This window comes from Sugiyamaella lignohabitans, chromosome B (assembly GCF_001640025.1).
Source record: "Sugiyamaella lignohabitans strain CBS 10342 chromosome B, complete sequence".
In the NCBI taxonomy this organism is placed as follows: Eukaryota; Fungi; Ascomycota; class Dipodascomycetes; order Dipodascales; family Trichomonascaceae; genus Sugiyamaella; species Sugiyamaella lignohabitans.
The window spans coordinates 4,015,813-4,039,617 of NC_031674.1; the positions used below are offsets into that span (position 1 = coordinate 4,015,813).

Here is a 23,805-nt window from a genome sequence, read left to right on the forward strand (position 1 = left end):
CCTGATCCCGAACGCGAAATACATGTGCGACGTCATGCGACGGGTCGTTCTTAGACATGGCCGACTTGACTCTATTTTCAGCAAATCTCACCGCATCCTCCTTATTAAAAGACATGTTCAATGCATTTGGAACCGCCGAGATTGTAAACATACCAGGAGGTGAGAAATTGAGATTCGTTGAACCATGCGCGCGTGTATTCTGGAACCTGCATAGAAGCAGTCAGTCCATACGGCTACATGTTCAACGTTCTCCGCACCAGTGGCCGTGCAAACGTCATGCTGGTGATAACAGACTCTTGGTTCAGTAGAGTATTTTAATCTTTGCCAGCAAAAACCCTGTGCTCTGGCTAACCCGGTATAGGTGGTAAAAAGACCGTCATGTCATACATTTCTGACTTTTTCGACAGTTTTGCGTCATGCTTGACTTGTTTTCAATCGCCAGCTCTACGCATTAACAACCGCAAGTTCAAAATCGTTAAATTACTCGGTGAAGGTGGGTTCTCGTATGTTTACCTCGTGCAAGATATCCGATCAGACCAGCTGTTTGCTTTGAAGAAGATTCGTTGCCCATTTGGACAAGAGTCCATTCGAGCGGCAATGAGGGAAATTGAAGCGTATAAGCTTTTCAAGAGTGACTATATTATTCGAGCGGTGGACAGCGCCGTAGTGCAAGAGAAAGATGGGTCTAAGACAGTATATATCCTGCTACCATATTTCGAAGAAGGCAATTTACAGGACAAAATCAATGACAACCTGATAGATGGCTCATCTTTCAAAGAGCAAGAACTAGTACAATTGATAATAGACATCTGTAAAGGATTACGGGTTATGCATAACCATCATGGTACTGTCAGAGATATTTCATCTCAAGATGCTTTTTTAGATCGTATCAGCGAGACAGATACATATGTTATTGGCCAAGAAGAAGAAGAAGAAGAAGATGATGATGATGATGATGATGATGATGACGACGAGGGGGACAATGGCATTGACACTCAAACCGAGGGTGAAGACGACAACGATGGAGGTACTAATGGCGGACCATTGGCACGAGGAGGAGATGGCAGTGAACAAGCTAAGAACAAGAAAAGAGATTACTCAAGAAATTCAAGTAACACAAACGTGTCGTCACATGAATCACATGCTCTGCTGCTCAACCCAGACGATACAGATGGTGTCAATGACGACCTTCCAGAAGGAAGCACGCCGCTGACGGAAATAATTCCTTTTGCCCATCGAGATATCAAACCAGCCAATATTATGATTAGTCATACTACTGGAAAACCCGTGCTCATGGATCTTGGCTCTTGCTCAAAAGCACGGGTCCACTTACGGACACGGCAACAAGCACTAGAACTACAAGATCTGGCGGCAGAGCATTGTACACTCCCATACCGCGCTCCAGAGCTGTTTGACGTCAAGACAAACTCCTCGGTTGATGAACGAGTAGACATTTGGAGTCTCGGATGCTCCATTTTTGCATTAATGTACAGTGCGTCACCCTTTGAGCTCCAGAACTCAGAGACTGGTGCTAACCTTAGTATGGCCATTATCAATGGTCAATACAAATTTCCAACCACGCCAGTCTACTCCGACAAACTCAAAGATCTCGTCAAGATGTGTTTGACAGTGTCGCCTACTGACCGGCCAACCATCGATCAGGTTCTGGAAGCGGCAGAAGCTCTCGCTCAATAAACGATTCTTTACTGTATTATTTGCATGTTTCTCTCTGGGAGGCTGGGGCTCTGCCCCGCACCCTGTGCACCCTGTGGCTTGTCTAACTATGGTCGAGTCATTAAGTGAGTGCATCCCATTAATTTGAGGGACACTTGTGGAAGGAAGATTGAACATCTGCCATCAGGTGACATTAGAGTTCAGCTCATTGGGATCACCCATCATAGTGCTCTCAGTAAAACTCCCCGTCAAAAACAATGGAGCTCTGCTCTATACGCATACAAATATTTTTTTTTTACTTCGTGTTTCTAGGGCAAACCCTCGGTGTATCGGTCGAGCCTTCGATGTACCCTAGGCCAAGCCCGGTTTACAAGCATTCTAATTTGCAGTGGCATCTGTATCAGGTCTAATTAGTAATGAAGTTAATTAAATAGACTAAGACGATCGGGGCGTTCTCGTTATGCAAGATCAAGTACACTGGGTATGTATATACTACAATGGTTGGCATGTGCGAGCCGCACTTGGTACTTGAAACAAGGTTTGAGATGAACATGAGCGCATGGGCGTGCTTTAGATGAGATACAGCCAATCTGGATTTAACCCTAACTACATACATTTTAATAGAGTTTGATCTTTAAGTGGTATATGTATCAACAATATCCCTGTCTAGTGTCATTCGTTTGATTCAGTTGCATTCATTGTGTTTTGAGGTGGGTTTTTAACGCTATAAATTTTCCGGTTTACTTCCTGCTTACACCTTCGTTTATTATATCGTGTGTTTTTATTTTCGGTCACATACTGCCAACCTACCTTGTTCACTTTGGTCTGTTTGTTATCCGTATCGTTTTTGTATCGCTTCTACCATTTTAAACCTTTGAATTTTTTTTATCATCTCATTAGCCAAAAGTTGGTTTTTGAATTACGTGTATTGTTGTTACTTGAATCATGACGTCGTTTCAAAACTCATACTGTGGTCAAGGTTGGAATGATTGCATGCCCACTGTTTTCGCTGGTGCTGGCAAAAGATCTGCTAGTGGTGGAAAAAGAGCTTACCCAAAAACCATAATCGCAGCTCCGTCGGTTGGACCACCTCCTTCTGTAAATGGTGCTTCTTCTATCGATAGTATCAAAGCTTCAGTAGTTGTCACGACCCGTCCTGCTCCCCCTATCAAAGCAAACTCGTACACAAGTATTTATTCTACAGCTAGTGCTGAAAGTGAGGTAGCTGGTGTGATTACTGGGGCTGCTGTTGAAGATACTCCAGCTGAAACTGATGGCGACACTAAGGAAGCCCAGGAGCATGCTGCAAAACTGTTAGAATCGATCCTTTCACGCCCCTCGACTCTTTCCGGTCGTGAATTTGGTCACTATAAAACGAGGCTGAGTAAAGAGATTCCATGTTTGACGAGTCCACACATTTATATCGTTACTCAGTCCCTGGTACTGGTTGAGCAAGGCGATATTGGTAATGCCCGGGACTTGCTTGTTCAACACAGCCTGGTCCATAATGGTATCTCAAGCTGGGTCTTGCCTTTACGCAAGGTCATTGAATGTGTTTCTACTCAGTGATTGACTTTGTGTTACGGTCGGCCATGACTCCGGAAATACCACTAGCTGGAGGTGATTGGATTATTTGAAGACGGGCTTGATTTTGCATATGATGCATATATTTATAAATAATAATAATAATTTGATAGTAGTAGACTTGGGAAAAATAGGGGTCTCTATTGCTTGATAGGTGTAAGTCGATTGATTATACCTCGAGCCCTAGATCGGGGGGGGGGACCCGGGGATCTCCTGCCGAACAGGAGGTTTCCGGACCAGCAGCATCCGAGCAGATCAAGATGAGCAGCTGGTTTTAAAGTAATCCCCCTTCCCACTTTCCACTTCCCCCTTCCCCCCATCGGCTGTCCCGAGGCAGAATCCGCTTGTCTACTACCCCATGTTTCATGATCGATCTACCCCCGTCATCCACCATCTCATGCTCATGTTGATTATAACCCTAACCCACATGGCATGTTGCCAATGTTAACTGACGGGGCGATATCAACAACGTTTAGATACAAAACCAACCAACAGAAATTCGCAAGCAATTGCAGGGTCCAGTAGTTGCAATAGAGGCTCTCTATTCCTAAAGTTGACCGCCTTGTAGTGCTTTTATTATTGGACAAGACCGGCACAACATGGCACGTCCTCAACCTACTGACTACTCCTTACCAGGAGTTATGCGATACTTGCAGACCGAATGGCAGAGAAATGAAAGAGACCGTATCCAGTGGGAACTGGAGCGAGCTGAAATGAAGGTAAGTTTATCAATTCATTTGAATTTATTGGCGATATAGCCACTTGATCTGAGACAATCTCTCCCTTAAGTACCACAACTTGTTAAGTAGGCAAAACATTTGGAGCTAACTTACGTACAGGCGAGGATTGCTAAATTAGAAGGAGAAAAGCGTGCACTTCAGTTTTCCGTAGAGAATCATATTAAGAAGATCAAGATCTTGGAAACCTCTTTGTAAGTGTGTGCCTGGCCTTTAGCAGCTGGAGCCTAGAGCCCGATTGTCCTCCTCTTGTCGGACATAAGTATACCCAACATCATTGGTGGAAGCAGAAATAGCGGCCTTTAGAGATTTAGCCACATGTTTAGTTCAACTGATATAGGTTATGTTTGTCTAACACATCTAAGAATGGTAAAGGAGGGACACAAGGACCTTCTGAAAGGAGCAAAAGAAGATTTTGATAAACTGGTCAATGAGACACCTCCGCAGGAAGCAGACCTTGGCCCCTTAATAGAGTCACGACAGTATTTGGAAAAGTGTATACAGGAAGTTGAATATTTGTTACAGTCCTCTTCTTTAGAGCAACCCGATCAGGATATTATTTTGGATCAGCAGGCTGAGCAGGAGCTACAGCGACAACAGCAACAACAGCAGCAACAACAACAACAGCAACAACAACAACAGCAGCAGCAACATCATCATCATCAACAACAACAACAGAGACAGCAGCAAAACATACAACAGCAAATTCAGCAGCAAGATCCACAACAGCAACCGCCAGGACAGAGACAGCAAAATGAGACACCAAATGAATCATACAACAAAGTATCGCCGCTAAATCGCGATTTGCATCCATCTAAGCTTAAGACAGACATGTCGAATACAACGATACAGAATAAACTAGGTAAGAAGAGAACTCAGTCTTCCCGCGGTCAGCGACAGGTTCAATCATCTCAATCTTCGAACTCGCCGCAGCCTGTTTCGATCCCCGTAGACGATAGCCAGGATATCGTATCAGAGTCGACAGCAAGTAACATATTGAACACCAACTCTATCTCCCAGTCAAGCCCTAGTACCGTTGTCTCAGTTGAATCCGTGTTCAACCCCCCTGCCGATATGTCAATAGAAGTAACAGCATCCTCGGGCGATACTAATACTGCCAATAGAATGGAATCTAACGTGCCAGGTTCTGAAGGATTGGACGTATCTAAGGTAGATAGAAGAAGTTCGTGGAGCTTAGCCCATACAATCTCCATTCAAGGGCGAGCAGATCCTGTACGCGCCACTGAGTTTGTATCCCGAAATTCGCTACTTACTGCCACGGATGACGGTGCAATCAATTTGTGGGATCTATCTAAAGGGGTCTCGCGACTTGTGCATTCATATCAGGGACACCATGGAGTTATATCTTCGCTTGCATACTCCAGTTCGACTGGCATATTTTACTCTGCTGGTCAAGATAGAACAGTGAGATACTGGAACAAGAATCCAACCAAAAATTCGCGACCCAATGTAGGGATCCTCACAGGTCATACTAATTTTATCTGGGAATTAGCTATGCATGAAGAAAGTGGCTATCTAGCAAGTTGTTCCTCGGATGGAACTATTCGACTATGGGATACCACTAATCATCAGTTAATATCTGCATTAGGAAAAGGAATGGGCGCAAATTCGGCAACTCAGCCAACATCGCTAGATGATAAGGGACTCCCTATCACGACAATAAAATTTCATGATAACGGTAAAAAATTGATTGTCGGTTACGAGGATAGTCACATTGAGTTGATCGATATTGAAACTGGCAAAACGATATTCGACTACGAATCAGTAATGTCGCGGTCGGACAATATATATCACGATTCAAATAGCCCACCAATTAGCAAAGTTGTTGTCTCACAGCACGATAATCTGCTTTTGGGGGCTTACTCGGATGGATATGTTCGCCAGTTTGATCTAACATCGGGTTCATGTGTCCATGAATTACGGGCTCAGCCAGACAGTGTATCTAGTGTTTCTGTATCACCCAGCGGTGGAGAATTTATTTCGGGTGGGAATGATGGTAGTGTGAACATTTGGTCTATCCATTCACAATCCCTGATTAGCCAGCTGCATAGCCACAGGTCGGTAGAGGGTTGTCTTGATGTCTACTGGCAAAGCCCCTCTACCATAGCCAGTGCCGGAGGCGATGGTGTAACTCGTGTATACACCTCTTCGCTAAACTAAAAGTTTTATATATATACCGTTGTACATTCGTCTTATATTATTCCCTGTAATACACTTACCACTAGCAGCCAGCACTTAGATAACTGTACCGGGCAGTCATTATGAAGCTACGTAACCCCCTAAGAAACTTGGAGGTAGAACAACATCATACAAAAATGAAGGAAACTAAATGAATATTAAAATACTTTTTATTGTGCTTATTTTCTTCCACGCTTGATAATGGCTTGGTAACCCGTCTTGATAGAAGAAACTGATCTTCTAGATCCACAGCTGTTACACTCCAAAAAGTACAGTCTATTCTCTTTGGTAAGCTTGGTGTTGACGGATTTACAAGTTTTACAAGTCACATATTCAATAATATAACGACGCAGGACAGTCTCGATTTGCTTCTGTTGGAATCGTCCCTTGATAACCAAACGGTTGGAACCGTCCACAGATCCTGAAGTACCCAACTCAGCAAACAGGAATTGAATAACATGCTCTGTGGGACGATGCATTCTATCGGCAATATCTTTGACGTTCGAAAATAGTGACTTCTTGTTACCATCACGAGCAACAGCGGGAGGAGGAATCTTATACTTAATACCAGTTCTATCACCAGCCAAATCAGGGTTGTTCTCACGGAGGATAGAGAAAAATCTAGAAAGAAGCTCTTCATAAGTGAAGTCAGGGTCGCCATCGGCATTGACGTTGCTATATTTGTTCTTGGCAGTGGCCTTTTCAGTAGTTGCTTCACCCTCGACTCCAGCTTCTTCTAACTGAGCGTCGAATGCAGAGGTTGCAGCAGACTTGCTCTTCTTCTTCTTTTTCTTAAACTCAAAAGCTCCTGCTTCGCCAGCTTCATCTCCAACTGGTGTTCCCTCCCTGCTTTCGCCATCCTCAGACTTCTTTTCCTTCTTCTTCTTTTTCTTCTTTTCAAGCTCAGACTTCAGGTCGTCAACTTCGTTGCCAACATCTTCAAAAGTAGGCTTACTCTTCGAAGACTTCTTCTTCTTTTTCAGTGATGGATCAAAGAGGGTCTAAAGCTGTGTTAATATTGGAATTGTGTATCTTGGCATGCCACATGTCGTTACACATGACATACTGTGTGTTCATGGCCGCCGTTGCTTGACCTTATATGAACGGTGGTCTTATCATAATGGAAAAAAAAACTTACCTCTTCATTATTCTCTGCAGCAGGCGTACTGCTAATTTGTTGTTCAACTTCGGCCATACTGTTTGTTCGTAATAAAACCTGTTACTGTGCTAGTGTTCTATCAGATCGCTTTTTTTCAGATTTAAGGTCTAATTTGTAAAAGTGAGTGCAGTCATCTCAGCCTTTCCATGAATATTGATGTTAGGGCATGTTTTGCGGCTCAAGTGGCGGTGATTGCTCACCTCAGCTTATGTTCGCTTCGCGTATGCATGGACGTTCTGCAGCTGACGCGATCTAATGTTGACTCTCGATATGAAGCACTAATAAGATTAATGAAAAAATTAATCAATGTAGATATAAAATTCATCTCAATGTTCTGTTGCTATTTAGCTCAAATATGTTATAAATGTGATGGAGATTCGTACACTTTGCTCATTGCGACTGACGATATCATAAGTATCTGAATCAAAGATTACAAGGGCCACCCAACCTGAGGATTTCCCAGGCTTAACACCTGAGACAAATAGCAGGTCAATCTGCTCCATGCTCAACCCTTTAGTTTCATGTACGACGAAGTAGACGAAAATTATTGCGAATAAGTTGCAGCCTGCGAAAACAAGTCCGTAGTAAAAATGTATGGCACTAGTGATAAATGGGGTAACGAATGAAGAACGTTAGCTAACCAGTTGGCACCAAGTCCAAGAGACATGCCCTTTGATCTAGTTCTGGTGGGAAACAATTCGCTAACAAGAACGAATGCACAAGGAGCCCAAGTTGTAACAAAACAGAAGATATAACCGCAAGTGACAAATACCACTGCTCTTCCTACTTTTACATCGGCATCATTAGCATACCGTTGGCATATAGAGCCTTGGCACCCATGGAACCATAGATGAGAAAGAATACAAACATACCACCATCTCCATATAGTGGCACATTCCGTCGACCGAATCTTTCTACAACGTATAAACCAAAGAAAGTCGAGGCGAAATTAACGACACCAAAAATGATAGATGCCAGAAATTGAATTGTGCATACCGATGCCTATGAAAATAGTGGTTCCAAAATAACAAAACTAGATTGCTCCTACAAGTTGTTGCAATGCATGAACAACTATACCGACCATAAGTCTATAACCGATTCGAGGCTTTCCTGTGATGACCTCTGACCACTTAGCTCTGCCAGATTGTCTCTCATGTTCAATAGCAGCAGCAACGTATTTGTAGAGTAGCGCTCTACGTAGCCGGTGAAGATACCGAGGGTAATCATTAATTGGTAGGAAGACACCAAAGTACCGCGAATTTCTTGAGGGGCTACTTCTGATTGAAACATTGGAACCAAGACTGCGATTGTACTCACACCCAAACCTCCATTTAAACGCCCAATCATAAATTGATACCAAGTATTGGTAGTAGTGACCTGTATGAGAACGCCAACAATATAAATGACTGTTCCAACCCATATGCCGATTTTCCTACCGTACATATCACCCAATCGAGAAAGATACCACCAATAGAGGCACCAATAGAGAAGATACCTATTAGCATTCCAGAACGAGCCTTAGACAAATAGTGTTAACCAGATTCATCAGAGCTGCCTAATTTCTCGAGGAAACGGGCATATTAACATAAGCTAAAATCGTTCCTGTGTCATAGCCGCCAAAGATAAGACCTCCCATTGCAGCAAATATACATAGGGTAGAGACGAGCAAATAACTTGACTTGGATGGTGAAGCACCTTTTCTTATGGTGGAAGCTTGAGTGACATCGTCACTTTCCGGATGTTCTTTTAAAGAAGGCAGTGAATCGGAACTCATTGTAATACTTGTGAAATGTGCTTCTAATTGATTATTTGTCCTATGATGACAATTGAGAGCACTCTGTACAGATTTGCCCTCATTTTATGGTTCTGGAAGCGATTTGTTGTATGTAACGTTTCCATGGAATGGAATCATACTAGTCTTCTCGTGGGGTTCCGATGGGAATAATAATATGTGTATGCTGCCCCTGCAGCAGCGTTGAAGATGTATGCAAGGAACAAGCAGATGTCGAGGATTTTCACAGATACAGCAAATAATTGCCCCATGTGGTTGGCTTCTCTGCATGGTCTCGGACACTCTACCGATTTCAACTAGGATCCAGTAAGGATGTGCAACTCAGTTGTCACAAAGGGACAGTCTGTTGATAGGCTGAGGAGAGATAGTAATTCCTGTCTAAAAGTTACTTGATAGCTGTAAATAATTGTGACTTTTCCGATGGTATCTTAGTAACTTCAACTGTTTTTCTACTTTAAGTTCCTTCAATTTCCCGTTGGACTTAGTTAGTGATCTTGACCTTGTACATGATGTGCAATTTTTTTTCGGAGAACGGGAGCCGGCCGGGAGTAAAATGCCTGATTCTGCCAAGTAGATACTGTCATACTGACAGCTAAAGAGAGGATCGGTTTGGGGAAACTAACTATCCAGAGCAAACCGGCCTAACTGGATCTGGACCCGGTAGTCAGGGAACCCCTCCTCTGGGTTATAGCATGAGATGACTGATACTCTCAGAATAATGTCGTTAATCCTTTACATGAGATATAGACAAAGTCTCTTAGTAGACAAGAACTAAGCAGGGCCTGTGACCGACCCTGCCCATTGGAAGAAGCGTTCTTGAAAGCTTAAAAATGTCCTCCCGGGAACAGCACCAACCCTGGAAAAGAGCGGCATCATATATCCATGATATGCCGGACCGTATGGAAAATCCCCCACCGGAAATCACCCTTGATAATACTCGTTATTTGAGTCTTGGAACCCAGGGCAGTATGGCATTCGGTTATTTACGTGCAACGGAAGTCCTGTGCATTATGCACTATTCGGCAATTACAGGCTATTTATGTTCAATTGGATCCCCGCATTTCAACCACTCAGGGGGTGATCCCCCCACGCGCCCCCACATACAGATGTTATCAAACACTATATTAAGCTGAGTTCGAGTTCAACTGTGAACAAAAGTAAGAGCTAATATCTCCTTGACAAAATAATTCAATATGCCATCTCCTCTTGAAACTGACACCCGTAAGGGTTTATCTGCTGAGGCCAACCAGTCCAACAAAATTACAAAAATCGAGACATTCAGGGTCCCACCCCGCTGGTTGTTTATTCGAGTCGAAACTGAACAAGGCATCGTGGGATGGGGTGAAGCAACCTTAGAGGGCCATGGAGAAGCTGTTGAGGGCGCTATTGAGGACTTCAAGGAACGTTTTATTGGCTGGGAAGCGTCGAACATTGAAGATATTTGTAAGTGTTCTTATTATCTTAACCCATTATAATTGAAACTAACTGTAGCAAGACCAATCCGCCTACCGTCATAGATTCTACCGTGGAGGTGAAGTTTTAATGTCTGCTATCTCGGGTCTTGATATTGCATTGTGGGACATTAAAGGCAAACAACTTGGAGTTCCTGTTTATACACTCCTGGGAGGAAAAGTTAGAGAAAAAGTCTCCGTATATGGTTGGATTGGTGGAGACCGTCCTAGTGATGTCTTGGAGCAAGCTAAGGAAAGAAAAGCTCAAGGATTTACCAAGGTAAAGATGAATGCTATCGAATCTATCGGTTGGTTAGATTCCCCTGATCTGCTAGATGCTACGGTCGAAAGAGTGAAGCAAGTCCGTTCAATTGGGCTTGACGTTGGTTTGGATTTTCATGGACGACTTCATAAGGCCATGGCCAAGCAGCTTGCAAGTAAACTTGCCCCTTATGGACCACTCTTCATCGAAGAGCCGTTACTCCCAGGGCATGTTGACGAGCTGAAGACTTTATATCAGCAGACAACTATTCCAATTGCCCTCGGAGAAAGACTCTTTACTAGGTTGGATGTCAAGAAGTACTTTGAGAGTGGATGCATTGACATTATTCAACCTGATATTTCCCATGCTGGTGGTATTTCGGAGACTAGAAAGATTGCGATCATGGCTGAAGCATATGACATCGCCGTTGCCCCGCATTGTCCACTGGGACCACTTGCCTTTGCAGCAAGTCTGCAAATTGCACTCTCTTCACCTAACTTCGTTGTTTGCGAAATGTCCTGGAAGATGCACTACAACCAGGGACACGATCTACTATCATACGTGAAAAATAAGGAGGCATTCAAGGTTTCTGAGGGCATGATCGATGCTTTGACTACCCCTGGATTGGGTGTCGAGATTGATGAAGATCTGGTTAGACAAGCTGCCAAAGAAAACGGAAACTTCTCTTGGAGAAACCCCGTCTGGAGAGGTCCTGATGGTGCCATTAGAGAGTGGTAGAAAAAGACTATGTAATCAATAAACCTTGCTTTATAAACATTCAGCTCTAATGATTTTCATGTTCGGTGAGCTCATTCGAGATATAACTAATTCCCTATCCTGACCAAATACATATCTGAGATATTAGCTGCCTGCTAGAAATCCGCTCATACTAAAAATGCGTCGAAATCAATTTTGAACTACATCTGTATATTTAAAGTTTTGAATATCTAGGACCAAAGCGAACGATGGATTTACGACTTATATCAGCTACAGATGGCGTACCCGCAAGACCCATGGTAATGCTGAGATCTTTGATAAGGATTTCGAGCATTTTTTCGACACCTTTTTGGCCATTGCAAGCCAATCCCCATAGGGCAGGTCTACCAACCCAGACAAAATCAGCCCCAATAGCCAATGCTTTAAAAATATCTGCACCAGTTCGGACGCCGCCATCCAAGTGGACGGGAACACGGCCCTTCACAGCGTCCACAACATCTTGCAGTGCCTCAATTGTAGGGAGGGTCTCATCCAACTGTCTACCACCATGATTGGAGACCCAAATGCCATCAATTCCAGCATCAATTGCCAGTTGGGCATCTTCACCACAGATGATTCCCTTAGCCCAAATCTGCATGTTTGTAATAGACTTCAACCAAGGAATGGTTTCCGCCCAATTCAAACTAGGGTCAATAACATTACTAGCTGTCTGAGAATCACCTTTCTTTTGCTCCACGGGATGAGGAATTTTGATTTTATTGCCCTTTCCATCATCCAGATCTTCAAAATTTCCTAATCTAACGTTTCTAGGCAAACGGAAGTTATTGCGAGCATCAGCATATCTTTGACCAAGGTAAGGAGTATCAGAGGTCAACAGAATAGCTTTGTATCCGGCCTGCTCCGCTCGACGGACTAATTGCTCACTCACTTTGCGGTTCTTAAAGACATATAGCTGGAAAAATACCGCTGAATTTGGAGCAGCATCCTTCACTTCGGCACCAGAGTAGTTGGAATAGCTACTCAAGCCAATGGGAACCTTGGTGTTTTCACATGCACCTGCTGTTGCCAATTCACCTCGTGGACTGGCAAGAGTATGGTGTGAACTTGGAGCAACACCTATAGGAGCCCTGAATTTTTTACCAAATAGCTCGTTTTTGGGTGAAGTATCCAACCTAGAGACATCCACCATTGTTCTGCCAATGATTTTATATCTTGAGAATGCATTTCTATTCTCCTTTAACGTGGACAAATCACCCGCACCACTCTGCCAGAAATCAAACACTGATTTCTCTATCCTTTGGGATGCCTTCTTCTCGAGATCATCTAAAGTAAGCAGCTTCATAATAATGGAAGTATTTGATTTCTAATGCAACGAGGCCCAACGAAGTATCCACCTGATATGATTGCCAATGTGATGAATATAAAATGGCTAGTTCCAGCTTTTTTTTATTCTTATATACAGTAATAATTTCACCCCACACTGGCCCCCATGTCGTGATCCTTGATAACAGCTGATACGGGGATTTGACGGTAAAACGCGGTAATATGGAAAGACGTTGGATCGGCGAATGGCGGGGAGCTGTGTGGGGGTGTTCCGTGAGATGCCAGGTTAGATCGTTATCACCCCCACACTTCTGACCGGTTTATATTGACATACAAAGCCTAATTGAGGGATGATGTATATTAAGAAATTTATTTGAAGTTTGATAGTAAGCTAAAAAATGGTTCAGGACATTAAAAGAGTTTTGATTTATGGACTTGGAGCGTAAGTATTGGTGCTCGCGAAGGAGCTGGGAACATTGTTTATCTCAACCTGGCATGTATGTGAAAATCATAGTTAGACTCTAACAATATACCAGCATCGGTGGTTATTACGCATTCATCTTGCACAATAGCAAGGAGGCAAATGTCTCCGTTATTGGTAGATCTAATTACGAAGCAGTCAAAAAGAATGTGAGTTTCTGTAACATCATCTCAAGAATACGTAGGATATGGTTTTCAGATCAAGTCCGTGATTCGGATATGTACTAACTATGCTGCAGGGATTGGTCTTGAATTCAATTCACTTTGGAGATGTTACATTTAGACCCGATGGCGTATACAAGTCTCCCATGGAGGCCAGTGAGCATGAAATCTATGATTATGTCATTTGTACCAATAAGGCATTGGATCCATCTGCCCTGCCGGGAACTTTAGCTCCAGTAGTGACACCTGAGGTGACGACAATAGTCCTAATTCAGAATGGTGTTGGCTCAGAGATTTATTTAACAGAGGCTTTCTCAAAGAATACTGTCATCACTTGTGTTACTTGGGTTGGTGCAAAGCAAGACTCGCCTGGTGTTATTGAGCATAATAACGGAGATCAGATTACAATGGGTGTGGCCTGGAACAAAAACTTGGACAGGATTGTTGAAGAAAAGAAGGTTGAGACCTTTGCCACCATCTTGCGAAATGGTGGAACGGGTGTTCAAGTTGATGATGACATTATTGCTCGAAGATGGGAAAAGGTTGTTTGGAATGCTGCCTGGAACTCGTTCACAGCCTTGACAATGCTAAATACGCAACAGTTCCTAAATTCAAGTGAAGAAGCTATTGTCATCAGCAGAAGATTGATGACCGAGATCATTGATGTAGCCAAGGCTCAAGGAATAGGGCTTGAGTACAAACTTGTTGACGAACTTATTGACAAGACTTTGAAGTCTCATGGCCTTGTATCAAGTATGATGATGGACCTAAAGAACAACAGACCTATGGAAGTTGAGGGTATTTTAGGTAACCCAATGCGTGCCGCAAGAAAGTTTGGTGTTGCTACTCCGACTTTAGATCTTGCTTATGTATTGGTAAAGGCTCAAAACTGGAGAGTTACCAACCCATCTAAAGTGTAGTTATATATAGTCAATAGCTTATGAACAACATATATTTTGAATCGTCCAAGATTAAAGACATAGACATGAGGAGATTTTGGATTGCGGGATCTCAAAAGGGAGCTCAGTTTTACACCCGACGTGTGCAAGTTCATAAACTAATATACAATATCATAAATAGAGGCTAATAAATAATCTATACTATATGTGTAGGTTATAGGTCCAAGTTGAGCCAGTTTTCATTCACTTCCAGAGTTAATAGACTATTCAACTGATCAAGGTCATCGTCATTTAATTCAAAGTGAAACTCATTAGCAGTCTCATCAGGACCAAATCTCGTACTTGCTTCTTCAGGAGAATGTTTATGCTCTTCGTTGAAAGAAAGAAGCGAGTTCATGAGAAATTTCAACTGCTCAGATATCGGCGCACAGGGGTGATAGTAGTTTTGTCTTGAGGTATTGTTTTCGGTCCCGATAGTTTCCAGATTACGGATCAGCCTATCCAATAGACCGAGAGTTGCTGGCTGACTAGAAGACGAAATCGCACCCGTGAAGACGGCTTTGATCAGAAACACTGCTGCATAACTTATATATCCATAGAACCGATAGGGGAGATAGGACAATAAACCTGAGGGACTCAGTTCATTAACACAAATCGAAACAATTTTGGTGGCTGCTTTTATGGATTCAAGAATATATTTCGAGTCTGCCGTAGCTGTTACACCTCGAGGAAAGATGCTGGCAACAATAGGCACATCGCCATCAGCAGTAGGATTCATCTGCCTTGCCAGTCTGACCATAGCAATAGCCCTTCGAATATGAGCTTGGAAACCAAATGAATAAGCATACAGGGCCGAAAAGTGAAAACTCATCCAAACCATCTCATTGACAGGAGGAATTCTCCATTGGCGAGACTCCCAGGTAATTTCGAACTCGGAAAAAGTCCTGATAAACTCGTCCAATAATCGACAATAGTCGCCTACCTCAGCAAGAGCAATAGTTCGATCTCTGCTGGGGTACAGTGAATCATGGACATTAGTAAGAATTTGTGTAACTTCAAGCATCACTTGAACGAATGCAGCATTTTCATCACCCAAAATTGAAGATGCAAGAGTTGGGAAGTTCATTATTGAGGTCTGACCAACAGGTAATCCAAATCCAACTTGATTTTGAAAACAGATACCAGGACCCCGACTCCAAAAGGCCTTACCAGCACGAACGGATGTCTGTCTATCGAAAATATAACAATAGGTCCATGCCAGGCGTTGCCGATGAGTGTCTTCATCAGTGACTTCGGACACTGACAGCAGTGTTTTTTGATCAAACCCCATCAGGTAACTATTCCTGATAGCCAAGCCTACCAGATTCCAGGATAATCTCTCTTCGTATTTATGAATTTCTTCATCTTCAGTACTGACATCTGCATCGGTTATCAGTGGAAGATTGTCACTAATCAGTAGTAATGCCTCAACGATTCCAGTGTTGGGTTTTCCTCCCCACACTAAAGAGCTTATCTCGAGTTGAAAGTATTTCCAGCATGCCTTATGAATTAAGATAGACTCGTAGCGGGTGGCCACCACAACCATTGCACAAAGCAAAATGGGCTCTTTCAGAGCAAATTGGACAAGTTGCTGGTCATTTAACGGCATCTTTGATTCAGGAACAATGGGCATGAAGTGATGGTATCTGTTGAAAAACAAAGATACATAAGTTTTGAGCTCTGTGGGGCTCAAAATACCTACTCGAACAAGGTTCACATCTGATAACTGGGCTGGATGACTCTGAGAGTTTTGCTTTTGTATCTGTACTATATCACCCTTCTTAAATTGGCTATGGTTTGCCAATGCCATCATTTCAACGGCGTCAGCAGGGTTTCGCAAGTCGTGGTCTGCTATGGACTCTGCATCTACAAATTTATGGGAGTAAGAGTGTGCCGAATAATCAGAAGAATTCACAGTTGACGTAGGACTATGCGCAGGACCATGGTCTGGATTATTTTCAGATCCCGATAATTGGCCTTTCTTTTCGTTTCGCCCTGAAGTAACTTTGCTTATTGAGCTCTTAATAACCGAGCTAGTGGGGTTATGACGGAGATCTGCCCCATTACTCAAATCACCGTCAATTCCAGCAAGACCATTAATACCAGTGATATCAGTAGTAGTATTAGAAATAATGCTACTTGATCCATTGCCTACTTGGGTAACTGACTGATGGCTCAAGGTGTCAACTGCAACCCGATTTCTGTTACCTCCGCCTCTTCGACTAGGTACGAAACGACACTCCTTGCCTTCTCGCCTGCATCTCAAGCACGGAGGATTGAAGTCCACACCTTCAAATTGACACTTGGCTTTTTTCGACCGGCAGTGTAAACAAGCTTTAAACGCTCGTTTCCGTAGAAATGTCTCGGCCGCATTTTCTGGAGAAACACTGCTCGACATTATTTGGAGATGCTTTCATATGGAAGAATTCAATATTGGCCGGAGATCAATATGGTTCTTGCGGTCCCGTATTTATCAGCACCTAGCGTCGTCATGACGGCATGAACTTGCCTATATAAGGTTGACCAGACGACACCCCGCCAGAATGATGAGCGCGTAATGTAGGATGAAGTTCGGAGAATCACTAATATGATGTGGGGTACAATGGCCCCCACACCTTTTATCTGCACTACGCCGGCTATACAAAAATGAGGGGAGAACGCGGAGATGGCTTGCATGTAGGGGTTACTCGAACGTTGTCTCCAAGTCCTATAAATATGGTCAAACCCACTGCTGACCCTATTTCCAGTTATATGTGTTATCTCCCTGTAGTTCTTGATCTCACTTAATCTCTCGTTGCAGTTCACGACATAGTTCCAGTCCAAATATCTAGGCTATCGCCAATTACGTTAAGAATCAATCCTGCATCATTATTCTTCCATCATGACTGATTTTGTTAATAGCCTTTTCTCGCTGAAGAATAAGAACGCTATTATCACTGGTGGCACACGTGGTATTGGTGCATCTATTGCAGAGGGTCTCGCAGGAGCCGGAGCCCACGTCATCTTACTGCAAAGGGACCTGTCAAACACCACCACCGCTGACAGAATTAAAAAAGCCGGTGGTCAAGCTACAATAATCGAATGCGACTTGGGGGTTAACAGTCAAGTCAACAATGTTGTCCCTAAAGTCTTGAAGATTGTGGACCATATTGATATTCTTATTAATTGTGGAGGAATTCAAAGGAGATTTCCTGCTGAAGACTTCCCAGAGCAAGACTGGGATGACGTTCTACAGATCAATCTCAAGTCTGTATTTTTGCTCATTCGTAATGTTGGCAAGCACATGCTAACCTCGGATCGTAAAGGAAGAGGCAATGGAAAAATAATTAGTATTGCCAGTCTCGTTTCGTTTCAAGGTGGTCTGACAGTACCTGCGTATACAGCAGCAAAACATGGTATCACCGGTATTACCAAATCGTTTGCAAACGAATGGTCATCAAAAGGTATTAATGTGAATGCTATCGCTCCTGGCTATATTGCTACTGATATGACCGATGCTCTTATGAAGGACGAAAATAGATCCAGGCAGATCATGGAACGCATTCCTGCCCAAAGGTGGGGTAAGCCTTCAGATTTCATGGGCCCCGTTATTTTCCTGTCGAGTCCCGCCAGTGACTATGTGTGTGGTGATTGCATGTTGGTAGATGGTGGATGGATGGGTCGTTAAAAAGGGGTACCCCTGGGAACGCATAGACACCTCGATCAGTCCGATAAATAAAAACTGGTATGAATATTTTGTATAATGACCTAAACAAATTTGGGGTATTGGTGACTCTGTAAGCTAGGGCTTTGCCCCAGACGCGAGACTCCTCCTTGGTAGATTATGTCTGGCTCTGTATAGCGAGTTAACCCTCGACCAGGTTGGCTCTTGAGTAGTCGACTTGGAGCTGCATGATCATCTCGGATTATTGTGTTAAAGTTACCTGCAGGAGATATAACTAGTTAGCGTCGTCGCAACGGTTAATCCGAGAGTAAGCACCTATAGAGGGAAAAGAGCGCAGGGAACCTTGGCAAAGGGAATATCCTTCTACCTTAAAGAAGAAACAGATGTTTATTCTGCGGCGTGTGCAACTAGTTGTTATTATGCCATTCGCACTGGCTCGCTACCCGTTGATGTCGGGTAGCGAAGTTTCGCCTCTACTTGCGAACATTCTTCGCCCTGATATACATACAATCTATACATTCCATTCTATTATTTATTTATATCTATGATTTTTTTTTCCTATTTGTATTGCCATTTTGAAGTCGCTAATATTCAACTACCCCTGAACCCGGAAAATTCCACGTAATTATGTGCAGAAGAATCTATCAGGGGCATGTCCGAGCTGCCGGGAACCAGACAAATTCGGTGCTGGAGGTGGCATGGCAGTTGCATGACTGACCCTCCGACAAATTTTTCCGGAATTAGACGCATCTGCGAGGGCGACCGCCTCATCAAGAACCGGAGCACTCCGGATCATTTATCTGCCCTGTCTTGGTAGAACTTGTGCCTGCTTCTACAGATTGTCCAGGAAACGTCAAATTTTTGAGCATGTTGAGGCGAAGCAAGCGGTGTAAATTAAACTTCTGTTCTCATCCACGGAAGGATTGTGTAATCGGGGACAACCATGGGATAACCCGTATCTCGAAATGTGGGGGCGGGTGGCCCACTGCATACCATAACCCTGTGGGTTGACCCCGCTGCTGGCAGCAAGCATGCCCAGCTGAGCACGAACCAGTCACCCAGTTCGTCCATAGACACAAGTAGATGCACGCACAGGCCCAACCAACTGGCCGACCAACCAACCAAGAGGAGCTTATCAGCCTGATGCATCCACCCCCTACCCCCGTTTTAGCCTTCCCAGATCCGGCCCGAGCAAGAGATGTTGCCCCACTCCCGTAAAACCAACCCCCACTGCGGGTTAAAACCTAGCCAGCCGTGCGATGTGGAGGGGTGGGCTGCCGGGAGGGGGATGATATTTTATTCCCCTCTTTTTTTTCTGCCTAAGCTTATGGTCTCAGCCCCTCCCCCACCCGATCCTCTCCGCACCGGCTGTCAAGATTGTAAACGCTAACGTGCCGCCGCCACATGGGTATTAAGAAGACGGCAAAAAATATATATTATAGAAAGTGGAGAAGTCTAAAATTGCCAAGCTAGAGCTCTAGAATCTAAGAAATAAGCGTTTTAACAGTGGTAGGGTAGCAGCACAAGTAGCCTTGTCTGTGTACAGAGACTGAGACAGCCGGGATAGATTTTTTTTCGGCAACTGTGCATCAGACAACCTCAACCTCAACCCTGACAGGAACAAGACTGTTATTTGGTGAGCCCACCACATAATTAACAACCACAACCCCATCATTTTCGATTTTCTGCATTATCAACTCCGTCACTGCCATACATACTTGTGTTGCTTCATCAGCGCCTTTTTTTGTTACATTCTTAAACCTTCTCGACGTTTACGAACTGTTTTATCTAGATATTATACTACGACACAGGTAATTTTCTGCCTAGTTTCTGTTAAAACAGTTTTGTTGCGGTTGTGGTATCTTATTCGATCTAATAACCCCGGATTTCGTAATCTGATTTGACTTTTTTTTGGGTCAAGCTGTAGATCTATAAGAGTGGCTGGTTCCCCAGAAACGGAAAAAAAAACTTCGTCAACCTATTATTCGGAATAATATCTGGTTATATCAAGGCTTTGTGACGAGTGTATAGCACTGTTATTCACGTTCTGGAGGATACGACTTACATCGGACGACTTAAGTCAGCAAACACAGCGAGTGACGACTATATATAACAAATCGAAGAAGAACTTGGCCACGGCAACCGGAATAATTGATACTGTAAACGACAGGGCCACTTCAAGCAACAAATTTAACAAGCCGTTTTACAAGTAGTAGTAATACCTATAACTGAGTAGCTTCCATTGTGTCAGAGTCGAACCAAGTTACGAGAAGTGAGTTCAACGACGAATTTTGAAATTTAACATCTGGCCTGTTATTATTTAAGATATCATCAAATCAATATTAGCGGGAAAAAAGGCGATAAGTCAGATAGCAGATATGTCAGCCTCTGGTCCTTCAACTGCCAACGTGGGATCAAAAGAGCTACCTCGGCCTTATAAATGTCCTATTTGTGACAAGGCCTTTCACCGACTAGAGCATCAAACAAGACACATCCGAACTCATACTGGTGAGAAGCCTCATGCCTGTACATTTCCTGGTTGTACCAAAAGATTTAGTCGTAGTGATGAGCTGACTAGACATCTACGAATTCATACAAATCCCAACTCCCGTCGCAACAATAGGAATGCCAAATATACTTTAGAACCAAAGGACGGCAAACTGGATGCTAATGGGTCGGTTACTAGTATTCAACAAGCTGGTGCTTTACCAAATCCGCTAGGAATTTCGGGACTCAACAATAATTCACCTGGCCTAGCCCCTCCTGGTACTGGCACTTTACTTTTTAATGGGACCGCTACGGCTACCGGCTCTAGCACTTCTGTTATGAAACAGCCTATTACAGAATATGGCAAACCGTATACAGGAGCTGGACCTGGTAGTAGTCTAGCTGGACCTGGCTCGCTGGGTGCACCAACGAAGTTAACTCAAAGCGCCTCGTTAACAAACCTTCCATCATTAGCTACTTTTCATCACCCGTCACAGCAGTCTAGTTTCAGTGGTAACTTCTTGCCACCAGTTCCACAACATCAACAGTCACCTTTAGTAAAGTCTGAGTACTCATCTGCCGCAAGTACACCATACTCATCATCGCCCTCTTCGCCAACTCTCCACCATCTTCAACCCTCTAAGCCAACCGACTCTTCACCTGCTAACGCAGGTGGTGCTGCAGGCGGTGCTGGTACTGGTGGTTTCTTCCGTGTTCCTCATTCCTCGTTTGGAAACTCATCGGGAGCTAGAGGCGGTCTGTTTGATATGAATGCTTTGGCTACTGCCGCTACTCAGGAATTGGAAAGAGAGAACGCTGCTGCCGCCGCTGCTGCTGCTGCTGCTGCTAACGGCAGCCCCGGTGCAAGTACCAACTCAAGTGCCAATACCACACCACCTCTTCACGCACCAGCTCCTACGGTGCAACAGTCCTCATCCTCTCCATCACTCGCTTCGTATTTTTCACAAGGAATTGCCCGCGAGAACGGTTCGTCTTCATCCCATCATCATCATTTTGGACACCATCATCACCACCCTTATTCTGGCGTTCAAAGAATTACTCCACTTACGTCTTTATATAAAGCCAGACACGATGATGACGAAGTCGACGTATATGCACATAGATCCAAGAAATCGAGGCCAAACTCGCCTACTTCGACAGCACCAAATTCACCTACATTTTCACCATCTGGTTCACCAACACCTGATCACACGCCGTTAGTTACTCCCGCCCATTCTCCCCGATTGCACCCTAGAGACGACTTAGCCGGTCTTCAACTGCCAAGTATTAGGTCACTAAGTTTAGGTAGACATATGCCACCTCCTCTGCAGCCACTAGAGGTGGGGCAACATCCGCCTCCGCCTACTGCTCGAACACAGCAACAACAGCAGCAACAACAACAACAGAACACTCAACAACCACAACTTCAACATCAGCAGAATGCTCATGGCGCTACCACCCCTACTGTCTCAGGCTCTCCCAGTGCCCCCAATTCGCACAGTAGTTTGGGTAGGGTGTCGTCGGGTCTTGCTCTTTCGGCGCTGAATTCAGCAGCCAATAGTCCTGAGTCTTCTTCAGCATCGACCCCGAATTCCGCGGGACCTCCTTCGGCTGTCAGCACCCCTTCGACCTCTTCTATTCCTAGAGTAGCAGTATCTGATTTGATTAATGGACCTGGATCCTCGTCTTAGGGCTATGTTCTCTCCATTCATATTTATTTTCTACTGTATCATATGACTCGACTGCCTGTTTGCTGGTTCTTTTATTTTATTATTAATATTATTTTAATGCAATAAGCTACCAAAACCCATTTGCCCTCTTGTGGGCATCTCTTCATAACTAAATCTTCTCGTATATATGCTCTCCACGGCCTAAGACTTCAACGGTATCTCCAGTGCTGATGGTGTACCCTACTTCTTGGTGTACCATATTCATGCCGAAACATGGAAGATATGGGGCACCTGGGTCTACTCGTCTAAACGATTGCATCGTTTTGTATGGTTCGTGAGATTTTTCGAATTGGCCCGATTTCAAATTGACGGTGGTGATTTGACATCTAACATTGCGACACGCAATGTGCCATGTGTACTTACCGCCTATCTTGATTGTTTTCCACGTATCTTCGTCCCAAGGGATCTCTGTCTCTACAACGATATTCGGTCTGAAGTTTCGAACACCTATTTGAATCTCGCCCTTAGTTTTCTCGTATACTTTGTTGTAAAGATCTTCCAGTGAGCTTGTAGTAATTACATTACCAGGATAATAGTCTTGGAAAGAAGTAGTTGGTCGACGGTTCAGTGTCTGTTCATCAGGTGAGCCTCTCTTCACCGTTCTCCTGTCTTTTGGCGCCACAAATGTAGCCTCGGCGGCTCGTTCTGGCTCGTCATAGAATACCGATTCAATAAATGGTCGGATGGCAGGGAAATCGTACTGAAGGTCATAACTAGTTGGGGTTTGGTTCCATATGAATGCATCTTTGGAGGGCATTGATTTAAGTATTTCAGAATCGATCTGAAGTGGTAATAATAGCTCTGCACCTGTGGGTGGGTATACCAATTTCAGGTGTCCCCTTTCAATGTCAATACTGGTCTCAATAAGGGTCATTCTCGGGGCTTCCCTCTGAGTGACAAACCTGTACTGTTCGTCTGGTAATGTTGCCTTCTTGTCGGGCTCTGCCAGCATATACATTCGATCATATTTGAACCCGTTCGAATCGATCTGACACTTGTCTAGCTTAATCCCCTTCATTGACTTCACGGGGTGGATCCAGATCTCTTTTATTCTCATTTCTGCCTGTGGCATTTTGACTAGTTTTTTTTTTTGGAAGCCTCTTTCGTAGTCTTGATCAGTCAATGGAGGGCGCTCCGTGGAGATAGTCAGTCTGGTCAGGTACCTCGTGAAATTTATGAAGCAATCTGCAAGTGTATCTTGCATTGTCATGTTAAGATGCACAATCTCGCATGACTTACTTAAACGAGGTTTCCACTCCGTCCCTGGATCTGGCATTTTTACTAGCTGACTTAACAGCTCTCTCCTCTGTTGTTCGCACGTTCTGGTACAGTCTGGCTCGTTCTAACCCTTTTTTGTGGCAGCATTTTCTTGAAGCAGTATCTAGGCTTTTGGGGGTGGTGTATTTCAGCCTTCAGCTTCTGCTTGTGTAACAATAGGTGGTTTGC

The 23,805-nt window shown here is 43.9% G+C and overlaps 13 protein-coding genes across 13 annotated transcripts; 8 read left to right on the top strand and 5 right to left on the bottom strand.

Annotated features, from left to right (window-relative positions):
• Positions 1 to 378: 378 nt before the first annotated feature.
• On the top strand, positions 379 to 1,695 carry ENV7 (putative serine/threonine protein kinase ENV7; the record flags this gene model as incomplete). Its single annotated transcript, XM_018880374.1, has 1 exon — positions 379 to 1,695. The coding sequence occupies one exon, from the start codon at positions 379 to 381 to the stop codon at positions 1,693 to 1,695; it is 1,317 nt and encodes a 438-aa protein (XP_018738199.1).
• Positions 1,696 to 2,619: 924 nt separating this feature from the next.
• On the top strand, positions 2,620 to 3,243 carry AWJ20_3363 (uncharacterized protein; the record flags this gene model as incomplete). Its single annotated transcript, XM_018880375.1, has 1 exon — positions 2,620 to 3,243. The coding sequence occupies one exon, from the start codon at positions 2,620 to 2,622 to the stop codon at positions 3,241 to 3,243; it is 624 nt and encodes a 207-aa protein (XP_018738200.1).
• Positions 3,244 to 4,313: 1,070 nt separating this feature from the next.
• Positions 4,314 to 6,176, top strand: COP1 (Cop1p; the record flags this gene model as incomplete). The annotated part of the gene is made up of 1 exon (XM_018880376.1): positions 4,314 to 6,176. The coding sequence occupies one exon, from the start codon at positions 4,314 to 4,316 to the stop codon at positions 6,174 to 6,176; it is 1,863 nt and encodes a 620-aa protein (XP_018738201.1).
• A 197-nt stretch (positions 6,177 to 6,373) lies between these two features.
• On the bottom strand, positions 6,374 to 7,389 carry SUI3 (translation initiation factor eIF2 subunit beta; the record flags this gene model as incomplete). Its single annotated transcript, XM_018880377.1, has 2 exons — positions 6,374 to 7,195; positions 7,261 to 7,389. 2 exons carry the CDS (start codon positions 7,387 to 7,389, stop codon positions 6,374 to 6,376), a joined length of 951 nt encoding a protein of 316 aa, XP_018738202.1.
• Positions 7,390 to 8,908: 1,519 nt separating this feature from the next.
• On the bottom strand, positions 8,909 to 9,127 carry AWJ20_3366 (Hexose transporter 2; the record flags this gene model as incomplete). Its single annotated transcript, XM_018880378.1, has 1 exon — positions 8,909 to 9,127. The coding sequence occupies one exon, from the start codon at positions 9,125 to 9,127 to the stop codon at positions 8,909 to 8,911; it is 219 nt and encodes a 72-aa protein (XP_018738203.1).
• A 1,211-nt stretch (positions 9,128 to 10,338) lies between these two features.
• On the top strand, positions 10,339 to 10,620 carry AWJ20_3367 (enolase C-terminal domain-like protein; the record flags this gene model as incomplete). Its single annotated transcript, XM_018880379.1, has 1 exon — positions 10,339 to 10,620. One exon carries the CDS (start codon positions 10,339 to 10,341, stop codon positions 10,618 to 10,620), a length of 282 nt encoding a protein of 93 aa, XP_018738204.1.
• A 67-nt stretch (positions 10,621 to 10,687) lies between these two features.
• On the top strand, positions 10,688 to 11,596 carry AWJ20_3368 (uncharacterized protein; the record flags this gene model as incomplete). Its single annotated transcript, XM_018880380.1, has 1 exon — positions 10,688 to 11,596. The coding sequence occupies one exon, from the start codon at positions 10,688 to 10,690 to the stop codon at positions 11,594 to 11,596; it is 909 nt and encodes a 302-aa protein (XP_018738205.1).
• Positions 11,597 to 11,789: 193 nt separating this feature from the next.
• Positions 11,790 to 12,917, bottom strand: CYB2 (Cyb2p; the record flags this gene model as incomplete). Its single annotated transcript, XM_018880381.1, has 1 exon — positions 11,790 to 12,917. One exon carries the CDS (start codon positions 12,915 to 12,917, stop codon positions 11,790 to 11,792), a length of 1,128 nt encoding a protein of 375 aa, XP_018738206.1.
• A 691-nt stretch (positions 12,918 to 13,608) lies between these two features.
• On the top strand, positions 13,609 to 14,460 carry AWJ20_3370 (uncharacterized protein; the record flags this gene model as incomplete). Its single annotated transcript, XM_018880382.1, has 1 exon — positions 13,609 to 14,460. One exon carries the CDS (start codon positions 13,609 to 13,611, stop codon positions 14,458 to 14,460), a length of 852 nt encoding a protein of 283 aa, XP_018738207.1.
• A 193-nt stretch (positions 14,461 to 14,653) lies between these two features.
• On the bottom strand, positions 14,654 to 16,876 carry ARO80 (Aro80p; the record flags this gene model as incomplete). The annotated part of the gene is made up of 1 exon (XM_018880383.1): positions 14,654 to 16,876. One exon carries the CDS (start codon positions 16,874 to 16,876, stop codon positions 14,654 to 14,656), a length of 2,223 nt encoding a protein of 740 aa, XP_018738208.1.
• A 483-nt stretch (positions 16,877 to 17,359) lies between these two features.
• On the top strand, positions 17,360 to 18,145 carry SPS19 (Sps19p; the record flags this gene model as incomplete). Its single annotated transcript, XM_018880384.1, has 1 exon — positions 17,360 to 18,145. The coding sequence occupies one exon, from the start codon at positions 17,360 to 17,362 to the stop codon at positions 18,143 to 18,145; it is 786 nt and encodes a 261-aa protein (XP_018738209.1).
• A 2,375-nt stretch (positions 18,146 to 20,520) lies between these two features.
• MIG1 (transcription factor MIG1) lies at positions 20,521 to 22,320 on the top strand (the record flags this gene model as incomplete). The annotated part of the gene is made up of 1 exon (XM_018880385.1): positions 20,521 to 22,320. One exon carries the CDS (start codon positions 20,521 to 20,523, stop codon positions 22,318 to 22,320), a length of 1,800 nt encoding a protein of 599 aa, XP_018738210.1.
• A 148-nt stretch (positions 22,321 to 22,468) lies between these two features.
• Positions 22,469 to 23,431, bottom strand: AWJ20_3374 (Molybdenum cofactor sulfurase; the record flags this gene model as incomplete). Its single annotated transcript, XM_018880386.1, has 1 exon — positions 22,469 to 23,431. The coding sequence occupies one exon, from the start codon at positions 23,429 to 23,431 to the stop codon at positions 22,469 to 22,471; it is 963 nt and encodes a 320-aa protein (XP_018738211.1).
• Between the last annotated feature and the right edge of the window lie 374 nt (positions 23,432 to 23,805).